The sequence below is a fragment of the Lolium rigidum genome, chromosome 5 (assembly GCF_022539505.1).
Source record: "Lolium rigidum isolate FL_2022 chromosome 5, APGP_CSIRO_Lrig_0.1, whole genome shotgun sequence".
NCBI lineage: Eukaryota > Viridiplantae > Streptophyta > Magnoliopsida > Poales > Poaceae > Lolium > Lolium rigidum.
In genome coordinates, this window is record NC_061512.1 from 76,091,938 (window position 1) to 76,104,384 (window position 12,447).

The window sequence follows — 12,447 nt, forward strand, 5'->3', positions numbered from 1 at the left end:
TGAGCCCATCTTAATGGCTATAAAGAAAGAACTTCTTGGGAGATAACCCATGTGTTATTTTGCTACAGTACTTGGTTTTATATTTGAGTCTTGGAAGTTGTTTACTACTTTAGCAACCTCTCCTTATCTTAGTTTTGAGTTTTGTTGTGCCAAGTAAAGTCTTTGATAGTAAAGTAAATACTAGATTTGGATTACTGCGCAGAAACAGATTTCTTTGCTGTCACGAATCTGGGTCTAATTCTCTGTAGGTAACTCAGAAAATTAAGCCAATTTACGTGAGTTATCCTCAGATATGTACGCAACTTTCATTCAATTTGGACATTTTCATTTGAGCATGTCTGGTGCCCTAATAAAATCCATCTTTACGGACTGTTCTGTTTTGACAGATTCTGCCTTTTATTTTGCATTGCCTCTTTTGCTATGTTGGATGAATTTCTTTGATCCATTAATGTCCAGTAGCTTTATGCAATGTCCAGAAGTGTTAAGAATGATTGTGTCACCTCTGAACATGTTAATTTTTATTGTGCACTAACCCTCTAATGAGTTGTTTCGAGTTTGGTGTGGAGGAAGTTTTCAAGGATCAAGAGAGGAGTATGATGCAATATGATCAAGGAGAGTGAAAGCTCTAAGCTTGGGGATGCCCCGGTGGTTCACCCCTGCATATTCTAAGAAGACTCAAGCGTCTAAGCTTGGGGATGCCCAAGGCATCCCCTTCTTCATCGACAACATTATCAGGTTCCTCCCCTGAAACTATATTTTTATTCGGCCACATCTTATGTACTTTGCTTGGAGCGTCGGTTTGTTTTTATTTTTGTTTTATTTGAATAAAATGGATCCTAGCATTCACTTTATGGGAGAGAGACACGCTCCGCTGTAGCATATGGACAAGTATGTCCTTAGGCTCTACTCATAGTATTCATGGCGAAGTTTCTTCTTCGTTAAATTGTTATATGGTTGGAATTGGAAAATGCTACATGTAGTAACTCTAAAATGTCTTGGATAATTTGATACTTGGCAATTGTTGTGCTCATGTTTAAGCTCTTGCATCATGTACTTTGCACCCATTAATGAAGAAACACTTAGAGCTTGCTAATTTGGTTTGCATATTTGGTTTCTCTAGAGTCTAGATAATATCTAGTATTGAGTTTTGAACAACAAGGAAGATGGTGTAGAGTCTTATAATGTTTACAATATGTCTTTTATGTGAGTTTTGCTGTACCGTTCATCCTTGTGTTTGTTTCAAATAACCTTGCTAGCCTAAACCTTGTATCGAGAGGGAATACTTCTCATGCATCCAAAATCCCCACTATGCCATTTGTGTCCACCATACCTACCTACTACATGGTATTTCTCCGCCATTCCAAAGTAAATTGCTTGAGTGCTACCTTTAAAATTCCATTATTCACCTTTGCAATATATAGCTCATGGGACAAATAGCTTTAAAACTATTGTGGTATTGAATATGTACTTATGCACTTTATCTCTTACTAGAACATTAAAGCGCGCGTTGCCGCGCCCGTCCATATTAACGAAAGAACACTAACATATTTTAGAATATCTGAACGAAACAAATGAATAAATGAGAAAACTAAGAGGTTCCGATAACATTTCTCGTTCAGAGTTTTGTTCTACGTATAGGATTGCGTAATTCTAAGCATAGGATTGCATAAGTTGGTACTAAGACATTCATGGATGAGCTGACGGAAAATTGTATTAGCATGACATCACAATAATTTAGGATAATATTGAAATACAAAGGGCTTAAGGCCTGCAAATATGAAATATTTATAGTGGCCAAATATCGATGCAAGTAAAGCTTGTCCTGGATTAAGTCGCTGGAAATACCAGTAAAATGAGGATTTAATCAGACCTTAGTACCAAAAGTAACAAGAAATTTCTATTACAAAGATCTAGGGCACTTCAAACTATCATTTTTAGACCAACCATGATGGCATACCAACTCTTAGAACTGAATGTTTCTTCGTAACATTTGTGAAATGCTTCAAATGTGATTCCAGGACTGCTAGAAAAGTCCTTGAAGCAAGACCAGCTAACCACACACAGCACAAGTTTCAGGCAAATAGTATATCTTCAGGGAGAAAGTATAAATAAAGGGTATTCTCGAACTTATCAAAGCAACGTTCCTACAATTATGTGTTCCTTGAGAATCTTTGGAAAGCTCCAAAATCCCGCCAACTTTGTGAATCTTGTATAAATCAAAATATGGAAGATGTATAGTATATCGAATTAGTAATAGCAAGTAGCAACTCCCCTCTAAGAAAGAACTAAGAATCTCCAATTATGAGAACAGTTGAAAACAATGCTGCAATGCAAGACTTGCTTAAATCTAAAGTATGAAAAACAAGCTAGACATGGGAGGGTGATCACGACTGGTATCCAATGATAAGCCTTGATGCCACATGACCCTGCTTTTGACACAGGCCTTGCGATTTGAAAAGAAGTTGTATCATCAAGTTATATCATTAAGGAAATACAACAGTACGGTTTATTCAAAAGAAAACGCAGACTTCATTCTAGTGCCAACAGCACCATGACTGCATAACATTAGCCTATATTATTTCAGAACATTACCGGAGAAGTCATAGCTAGGAAGTTACACTAAGGTTTATACACAGTTTCCAGAAGCGATGTTGTTTTCCTATTTTTCTAATAGAAGGGAAGCGATACAAAAAAATAATTCTGAGAGCATTGTAGTTCAGACAGTCCATAAATTTATCTCATGAGGGCACTCTTCAGATTGCCCATAAACTTCATCCTCTAGCTAATCCTCCCCTCATCACTCATCTTAACTATTAAAGTAGAAGGTTATATGTTAATAAGCAGCGTTCGACATACTGGAACAGAAAAGGTAGATACTTCTATGAACAAAATTGCACATTGCAGAAGATCTTTGACCAGGAACTTTTCCAAAACAATCAGAAAACAAATAAGGTCAGAAAATGACATATAATTTTTTTATAAATGGAATGGATATTATGTGTGCTCCCTTACTTGTTCCTGGTTAATATGTTGCCTCAAATTGTAGCTATGCTTCCCCACGCAACTCTCCAGGGATGCATCCTCTCTGGCTCTCACCGGTACGTATTTGTCCGGGTCTCTGGGATTAAAAGTTGAACTACTTGCGGATAGTATAGAATAGAATAAATTTACAGAACGGTAAAATTGCATGAGCAGGTGTACCTGTCGAGCAGCCATAGTGTCTGTGAGCAGTCCCTGAATAAAATCCCAAAGAAACGAGCATGTCACTCCCTAAAACAAAGAACAATAAGTCAGGCATCCATGAAATGATAGAGGATGAGGATGGCGGGCAAAAGAAAAGCAATCCTAAGCAGGGAACATTGCTGACAAACAGTGGGAGGCTGAATGCGAGAAAATACACAATGTTGTTCGACCCAATCATTCCCTACCCCTCTGCTATTTTGCTGCAAGCCGATGCCCTTTTCTTCCGCGTCATCGTTCTATGCATCCGCGTAGAAGTCCATCAATGTTGTCCAGTCTGCACTCCCTTGGCAGATAAACAATTCTCCATTCATGAGTTTCAATTGTAAAGCCAGATGATACACAAGATCTAGAACATGAATGCGGTGTTGCGGTGCCCGTCCATCTTAATAAACAAGACATGAGTATTTGAGAGAAAATACAGAGAACCATCATAGTTAATATCAATCTTCTGCCAGATATTAAGCGGTGATCGAAATGAACCAAGCATTTCTGAACATATTATGCACAAAAACAAGGAAGATAAATTGCAGGCATAACAATATCAAGTATAAGTAGGCGGACCTGGCTCATCAAGCTAGTATTTCACATGCCAAACAACAACACTTGTATAACGTACACAGAGGCGGTGATCGAAATGAACCAAGTATTTCTGAACATATTATGCACCGAAGCAAGAAAAATATATTGCAAGCACAACAACATCAAGTATAAGTAGGCGGACCTGGCTCATCAAGCTAGTATTTCACCTGCCAAACAACAATACTTGTATAAGGTTCACAGAGAGCCTCATAAAATAAGAAATAGTAATTAAGTTGTCCATAAGATTGCAAGCAAGCAGTTAGCTGAGATCGTCTACACATTGCCCATCAGGAATAGTACTAAGATGAACATGTATGATTTAACTGTAAAGAAAAAACATAAGGCAATCTAATCAAGAAAAGCTATCAACGCCTTCAGCTTCTTGGATATACCTAGGCAGGTGTCACAAAACTGTTCAAAGGTAGTAATGTCCAGACAGTAAAAAAAAAAGTTAATAAAGCATAGAAGAGAACATCGTGCACATTTAATGACATTGCCATTAGCAATTTTATTACTGCCTCAAACGGTCATGTCGAAATCAGATGCAATTGTAACATTCTCCTGGAATAAAATAGCAAGTTTCAGTACTAAAACTATTAAAAGTAGGAAATCATACCGGACGAATCACGAAAGAAAACCATAACCTTCAGGCTCAGGGGAATAAAAGCAACTTTTCTCTTGTTTTCACCCGATTTCTCTGATTGCTTGTCTAGCTTCTGATGCCATTTCTGTGTGCTGACTGTTGTCACTCAGGAAATACTCAAAACTCTGTAATTCAAGATACAATGTAAAAAATGGAAAATTAATCAAACGCTAGTAAAAGAAATTTGCAAAATTAAAGGGATATTTCTAACTATCATTGTACAGTACGAATACATGAAAAATCTATGGCCTGTAAGATGGTACGAACTGCAATTCTCTTGGAAAATAAAACAAGAAATTATAAGAGTAAGATGGATGGATTAAATAAAAACAAAGGAGTTAAGCTACAGGACTGATCGGCACCATTACAAGTCATTAACAGGTAAGAAAGTGTACATCAACTCTAGAATGACAAGGTGCTGAAAAAAATTACTCTATCTTGCTAAGCTGTTGGGATGTTGCAAAGAGTGTGTATTTCTCTCCCCGGTAGCATCTAGCTTCTTCCGCTTGCCATTCTTCCTCGAAGACAACAAGTACAACCATAACAAAATTATGTTGCTAATTTTCTTACTTCTTAACAGAGTTTGGTGGTGGCACACATTATTGCAGTTGTTGTGGCCTCTACATTCTGCACATCGCACGAAGCAAGAAAAGGAAGATACACCAGAACAAGAGAAGAGGAAAAGGTCATGCTCAGTGTAGGGACACTTTTTAGAGCGCTTTAGGGAAAATTTAATCTATTACTATGTAGCATCGCCTAATCATCGATGTTGGATGGCTCGCTGCGTATGAACCGTGTTGCCCCACATGGACTGGCCATTATACTTGTTCAAACGCATGGTCTACCACTTAAGAACAGGAACAAACAAGAAATGATCAATCAACTGCAACCCAGTCTGCAAGAACCTCCAATGACGGATCAATTCTTCTTTTGCGCGAAATAGCGGACTAATTTGATCTTTTTTCTACACGTACCTGCCTTCTGGCAATCGAGGAGATCGATCCGGGCGAAGGCGCCCTTGTGCTTCTCCCCAATCTGGGCGAGGGTCTGCACGGGCCATGGTCGCGCGGTTCATAGCACCGCCCAGAGTTTCGGAGGCTCTGATCCAGGTCCATGTACGCCCCATGGCCTTCTCCATCTGCCCATGCTCTCCCTTATCCTATCTTCTATTCTCCCGTAGCCCAATCTCCAGCAGCAACATCTCTCCCACGAACTGATGCAGCTGGCCCCAGATCCTAAATAAGTAAGGAGGAGAAGGGCCGGGGGCCAAGCCGGAAACCGTCGTCCATTACTACCGCTAGGCAAGGAAACGGAAGCCCCGGCGACCTTTCTGCGGCATTAAGCACGGAGAAATGCGGCGGTGCCGACGTGCCCTTGCTCATGCCGTCGCTCCGCCTCCCCGGACGGGCTGCTCCCTCTTTCCTTACTCGTTCCAGCCTGTTTGGGATGAAACAAGTCGTATCTCGCGGCACAGACAAATTACAGGCCCAATTCACCGTTTAGGAGCCCAAGTAACATCCTGCTGTCTTATTCAATCCGGGGAGCAGCAGCCCTAGAACGAGAACGGCCTTTTTACGCGATGTACACAGTTAACACATACGTAAGGTCAGTTCGGGAACGACAGTTGGCGTTTGCACCGTCGGATTGTCCGATCAGACGGCCAAGAACATCAAATCGCTGTGAAGAGGTCTTGGTGGTTCCATTTTACTGTTACTTAATTAAGTTGCTTGTTGTGCGATAACCATGCTTCTGGGGACGCCATCAACTATTCTTTGTTGAATATCATGTGAGTTGCTATGCATGTCCGTCTTGTCTGAAGTAAGAGAGATCTACCACCTTAATGGTTGAAGCATACATATTGTTACAGAAGAGCATTGGGCCGCTAACTAAAGCCATGATTCATGGTGGAAGTTTCAGTTTTGGACATATATCCTCAATCTCATATGAGAATAATAATTGTTGTCACATGCTTATGCATTAAAGAGGAGTCCATTATCTGTTGTCCATGTTGTTCCGGTATGGATGTCTAAGTTGAGAATAATCAAAAGCGAGAAATCCAAAATGCGAGCTTTCTCCTTAGACCTTCGTACAGGCGGCATGGAGGTACCCCATTGTGACACTTGGTTAAAACATGTGTATTGTGATGATCCGGTATTCCAAGCTAATTAGGACAATGTGCGGGCACTATTAGTATACTATGCATGAGACTTGCAACTTGTAAGATATAATTTACATAACTCATATGCTTTATTACTACCGTTGACAAAATTGTTTCATGTTTTCAAAATAAAAGCTCTAGCACAAATATAGCAATCGATGCTTTCCTCTTTGAAGGACCATTCTTTTTACTTTTATGTTGAGTCAGTTCACCTATCTCTCTCCATCTCAAGAAGCAAACACTTGTGTGAACTGTGCATTGATTCCTACATACTTGCATATTGCACTTGTTATATTACTCTATGTTGACAATTATCTATGAGATATACATGTTACAAGTTGAAAGCAACCGCTGAAACTTAATCTTCCTTTGTGTTGCTTCAATACCTTTACTTTGATTTATTGCTTTATGAGTTAACTCTTATGCAAGACTTATTGATGCTTGTCTTGAAGTACTATTCATGAAAAGTCTTTGCTTTATGATTCACTTGTTTACTCATGTCATTACCATTGTTTTGATCGCTGCATTCATTTCATATGTTTACAAATAGTATGATCAAGGTTATGATGGCATGTCACTTCAGAAATTATCTTTGTTATCGTTTTACCTGCTCGGGACGAGCAGAACTAAGCTTGGGGATGCTGATACGTCTCCGACGTATCGATAATTTCTTATGTTCCATGCCACATTATTGATGATATCTACATGTTTTATGCACACTTTATGTCATATTCGTGCATTTTCCGGAACTAACCTATTAACAAGATGCCGAAGAGCCGATTCTTTGTTTTCTCGCTGTTTTTGGTTACGTAAATCCTAGTAACGAAATATTCTCGGAATTGGACGAAATCAACGCCCAGGGTCCTATTTTGCCACGAAGCTTCCAGAAGACCGAAGAGGAGTCGAAGTGGGGCCACGAGGCGCCGCCACCATAGGGCGGCGCGGCCCAGGCCCTGGCCGCGACCTATGGTGTGGGGCCCTCGTGTGGCCCCCCACGTTGCCCTTCCGCCTACTTAAAGCCTCCGTCGCGAAAACCCCAGAGAGAAGAACCACGATACGGAAAACCTTCCAGAGACGCCGCCGCCGCCAATCCCATCTCGGGGGATTCTCGGAGATCTCCTCCGGCACCCCGCCGAGAGGGGATTCATCTCCCGGAGGACTCTTCACCGCCATGGTCGCCTCCGGAGTGATGAGTGAGTAGTTCACCCCTGGACTATGGGTCCATAGCGGTAGCTAGATGGTTGTCTTCTCCTCATTGTGCTTCATTGTTGGATCTTGTGAGCTGCCTAACATGATCAAGATCATCTATCCGTAATGCTATATGTTGTGTTTGTCGGGATCCGATGGATAGAGAATACCATGTTATGTTAATTATCAAGTTATTACCTATGTGTTGTTTATGATCTTGCATGCTCTCCGTTATTAGTAGAGGCTCGGCCAAGTTGATGCTAGTAACTCCAAGAGGGAGTATTTATGCTCGATAGTGGGTTCATGTCTCCGTGAATGCGGGGAGTGACGAAACCCCTAAGGTTATGGATGTGTCTGTTGCCACTAGGGATAAAACATTGATGCTATGTCTAAGGATGTAGTTGTTGATTACATTACGCACCATACTTAATGCAATTGTCTGTTGCTTTGCAACTTAATATCTGGAAGGGGTTCGGATGATAACCCGAAGGTGGACTTTTTAGGCATAGATGCGGTTGGATGGCGGTCTATGTACTTTGTCGTAATGCCCAATTAAATCTCACTGTACTTATCATGACATGTATGTGCATTGTTATGCCCTCTCTATTTGTCAATTGCCCGACCGTAATTTGTTCACCCAACATGCTTTTATCTTATGGGAGAGACACCTCTAGTGAACTGTGGACCCCGGTCCATTCTTTTATACTCGAAATACAAATCTGCTGCAATACTTGTTCTTTACTCGTTTTCTTGCAAACAATCATCTTCCACACAATACGGTTAATCCTTTGTTACAGCAAGCCGGTGAGATTGACAACCTCACTCGTTTCGTTGGGGCAAAGTACTTTGGTTGTGTTGTGCAGGTTCCACGTTGGCGCCGAATCCCCGGTGTTGCGCCGCACTACATCCCGCCGCCATCAACCTTCAACGTGCTTCTTGGTTCCTCCTGGTTCGATAAACCTTGGTTTCTTTCTGAGGGAAAACTTGCTGCTGTGCGCATCATACCTTCCTCTTGGGGTTCCCAACGAACGTGTGAATTACACGCCATCAAGTCCCAACATATCAAGATCCTTTTGGTGTTGCTAGTAGCCGTCATCAGATGCCACCCAGAAGGAGGCTACGCGAGCGGCGCAGGTGGCACAACAGCAGGACGTGGCGGCGATGATCGAGGAGTGGCGACGAAGACCTGAGGGCAGGCCTCCTTGGGAGCCTGCCTGCGTGCTGTCAACGTGTTGAAGAAGGGACCAGACCTCGGTGAATGTGGGGCGAGGCTGCATCATGGGAATGAAGGATGCCTGCTTGTCGAAGCGATCGCCGAGGCTAGCGACAAGGATCAATCACAGGATCACCGAGTTCGCGGAGCTCGTCGGTGATGGCTTTGAGGCACTGGCAGTACATGTTGATGGAGGCGTCGCCCCGGGCGCTGTTGCGGAGCTTGTTGTTGAGCCTGGTGACATGGGTGTTGACGTTGTCCTGGAAGAGCTGCCAAAGTGGCGACCAGAGAGCCGATGCGGTGTAGGTGTTGCGGAAGACGAGGTTGAAGATCTCGGTGGAGACGCATGTGTAGATCCACTGAATGATGGCGAGCTCGTCTTTGACCCCTTGCAGATCATTGGGGCGAGGCACCTAGTCGGCGGCGACATGACCGCGAAGATGGCAGTGACCTAGATGACTTCAAACAATGACACTAGTGGTAATAATTATGAGCAGCAAGATCTACTGTGAATGGGATAAAATAGGAAACATCAGCAATTGTATCGGTGTAGGAGAGGGTAGAGGGAGGATGAGCTAGAACGGGCGAGGTGGAGGCTTGGGTGGTGGTGGTGGTTTTGGCGGCGGTAACGACGGCGCGCCGCTCGAAGTTGCCGGGCGACAGCGGTTTGGGTGGAGGGGCCATACCCTAGAGATGATCGATATCTCATACCATGTAAGATTGCAATTGTCTCATATAGAGGCCCGACGGCTAACCCTAACTTGAGATACAAGAAATATAAACCGACTACAATATAATCTAACAAACACATAAGCTTGTGTGCTAGCCCAATATCACAATAATGGAAAGGCAACCCAACAACATATGTATGTATATTTGTTGTTTGGCTAAGTTTATCGAATAGTACTCTATGAATCTGTAAAAATTGTCGGATATCATCATTATCATATCTTTTGTTGTAACGGTTGGATATTCTCCAGATAAATATATGCGTCTGCATCTATATCTGTTGTATTTCCAAAATTGAATGCTATATATCCTATTTACATCTACCGGCATGCCTAGGTGGCAATTTCCGTAAAGCAATGGATAAATGCATCCACGGATGCAGAGACTAGAACGACAAAACATTTCTTTTCCGAAAAGAAACAACCCAATCAAAATCTATCGTTTTCCCGTTGGACTAGCTGCACAGCTGTACCTTGAGAAGTTGATCTTTCTTCTCTTCCAACCCATAAATTTCCTCCCATCTGATGGAACATGTGGTAGCTAGCAAGAATCCAAACAGCAGCACATCCGTGTCATCCTCGGCCACTTGCCCGTCGGTCCAGTCAATCAATACACGTGAGTAAACCAAATTTTCCGTGTCAAACAGTAGCTAGCTAGAGCTATGGAGGAGCAGCACCGGCCGGACGCCGAGGCGCCGTTGCTGGCTGCCGCTGCCACCAAGCCCGATGGCGCCGCGTCCTCGTCGCCGGTGCGGAACAAGTACCCCTTCTTCTGCGCCGTGCTCGCCTCCATGACCTCCGTCCTCATGGGCTACAGTGAGTACACGCGACACGTACACATCCGCAGTTGCCTCCGGCTGCCCGCGAGCTTACTCTGACATTGACGGGCATACGCAGATGTGGCGGTGACGAGCGGGGCGCAGATCTTCATGGCGGAGGACCTCGGTTTGAGCGACACGCAGATCGAGCTGCTCTCCGGCGCCATCAACATCTACTCCCTCGTCGGCGCGCTGTTCGCCGGTTGGACCTCCGACCGCCTCGGCCGCCGCCTCACCATCGTGCTCACCAACGCCTTCTTCCTCGTCGGACCGCTCATCATGACGCTCGCCAGCGGCTACGCGGCGCTCATGGCGGGCCGCTTCATCGCCGGCATCGGCGTCGGCTACGCGCTCGTCATCGCGCCGGTCTACGCCGCCGAGATCGCGCCCGCCTCCTCCCGCGGCCTCCTCAGCTCCCTTCCCGAGGTCAGCGGAACAGCTCAGTAGTACTACCTCACATGAGTCAATTTCCCTCTCGGGATGTCTTCAGAATTGTTTCCATAATGGTGTTTCTTTCTCTTGTACAAAGATCTTCATCAACACCGGAGTGCTGCTGAGCTACGTGTCCAACTTCGCCTTCTCGGCGTTGCCGGCGCACCTGTCGTGGCGGCTCATGTTCGCCGCGGGGGTGGTGCCCACCGTGTTCCTGGCGGCCGGCGTGCTCACCATGCCGGAGTCGCCGCGGTGGCTGGCGATGAAGGGCCGGACGGAAGAGGCGAAGGCCGTGCTCGACCGGACGTCGGACACGCCCGCCGAGGCCGACCAGCGTCTGCTGGAGATCCAGGAGGTCGTCGACACCGACAGCAACGGCAGCGGCGGCGGCGGCGCGTGGAAGGAGGTGGCGACCAAGGCCGGCGTCCGGCGCGTGCTGGCCACCGTGCTGGCGCTGCAGTTCTTCCAGCAGGCGTCGGGAATCGACTCGGTGGTGCTGTACGGCCCGCGCGTGCTCGCTATGGCCGGGGTCACCTCCAACACCCTCCTCCTGGGCCTCAACGTCCTCTTCGGCGTGGCCAAGGCGGGCTCCATCCTGATCGCCATGGCGCTGGCCGACCGAGTAGGCCGCCGCCCTCTGCTCCTGGTGAGCACCGGCGGCATGACGGCGTCGCTGCTCGTGTTGGGGTCAGTGTTCGCGGTCTTCGCCGGCGCCAAGGACGACGCCGTTGTTGCCGCTGTCGCGGTGGCGGCAGTGGTGGCGTTCGTGTGCACTTTCTCTGTCGGCTTCGGGCCCCTAGCATGGGTGTACAGCTCGGAGATCCTGCCGCTGCGCCTGCGCGGCCAGGGCGCCGGGCTCGGCACTGCCATGAACCGCGTCATGAGCGGCATAGTCACCATGACCTTCATCTCGCTCTACGGGGCGATCACCATGGCCGGCACGTTCTACCTCTACGCAGCCGTCGCAGCCGCCTCGTTCGTCTTCATCTACACCTGCCTGCCGGAGACAAGGGGCCGGAACCTCGAGGACATGGAGCAGCTCTTCCGCACAAAGTGATATACTACGTACATTCAATATTGGGGGTTCTCGACCTTGATGGTTGTGATCAAAGGGTATACACGACATGTCAAAAAAAGGGGGTATACACGGTTGTCGAAATTTTATTCTTTCTCACGGATATTGCAAAAGGCTTTGCTGTTCATCAGGGATCTCCACGGGTAAACTACATGACAAATTTTGGATAGTTTGTATTGCTGCGCAAACAATACAGGCAAATTTTAAGTTGATACAAACTCTTGCAATCTGTAGTACTCCGTATTTTATTTGGGTTACTTCATAAAATATTAGTAAATGATTTTTAACTGTCACTTGATTGAACAAATAGTGGGTTTTCAACTAAACCAGCTGTTTTCATGTAGTTGACTATATGGTCTAGTTGGTTCAA

The 12,447-nt window shown here is 45.2% G+C and overlaps 1 protein-coding gene and 2 long non-coding RNA genes across 3 annotated transcripts; 1 reads left to right on the forward strand and 2 right to left on the reverse strand.

Annotated features, from left to right (window-relative positions):
- Nucleotides 1-2,552: 2,552 nt before the first annotated feature.
- LOC124651505 lies at nt 2,553-3,086 on the reverse strand. The gene is made up of 2 exons (XR_006987424.1): nt 3,013-3,086; nt 2,553-2,810 (listed from the first exon to the last, which is right to left on the reverse strand). It is a non-coding gene; the product is annotated as an uncharacterized LOC124651505 (long non-coding RNA).
- A 74-nt stretch (nt 3,087-3,160) lies between these two features.
- LOC124654348 lies at nt 3,161-4,480 on the reverse strand. The gene is made up of 3 exons (XR_006988303.1): nt 4,439-4,480; nt 3,429-3,989; nt 3,161-3,270 (listed from the first exon to the last, which is right to left on the reverse strand). It is a non-coding gene; the product is annotated as an uncharacterized LOC124654348 (long non-coding RNA).
- A 5,807-nt stretch (nt 4,481-10,287) lies between these two features.
- On the forward strand, nt 10,288-12,204 carry LOC124652855 (polyol transporter 5-like). Its single transcript, XM_047191898.1, has 3 exons — nt 10,288-10,568; nt 10,650-10,996; nt 11,100-12,204. The coding sequence occupies exons 1-3, from the start codon at nt 10,415-10,417 to the stop codon at nt 12,057-12,059; spliced, it is 1,461 nt and encodes a 486-aa protein (XP_047047854.1). The 5' UTR covers nt 10,288-10,414; the 3' UTR covers nt 12,060-12,204.
- Nucleotides 12,205-12,447: the final 243 nt, after the last annotated feature.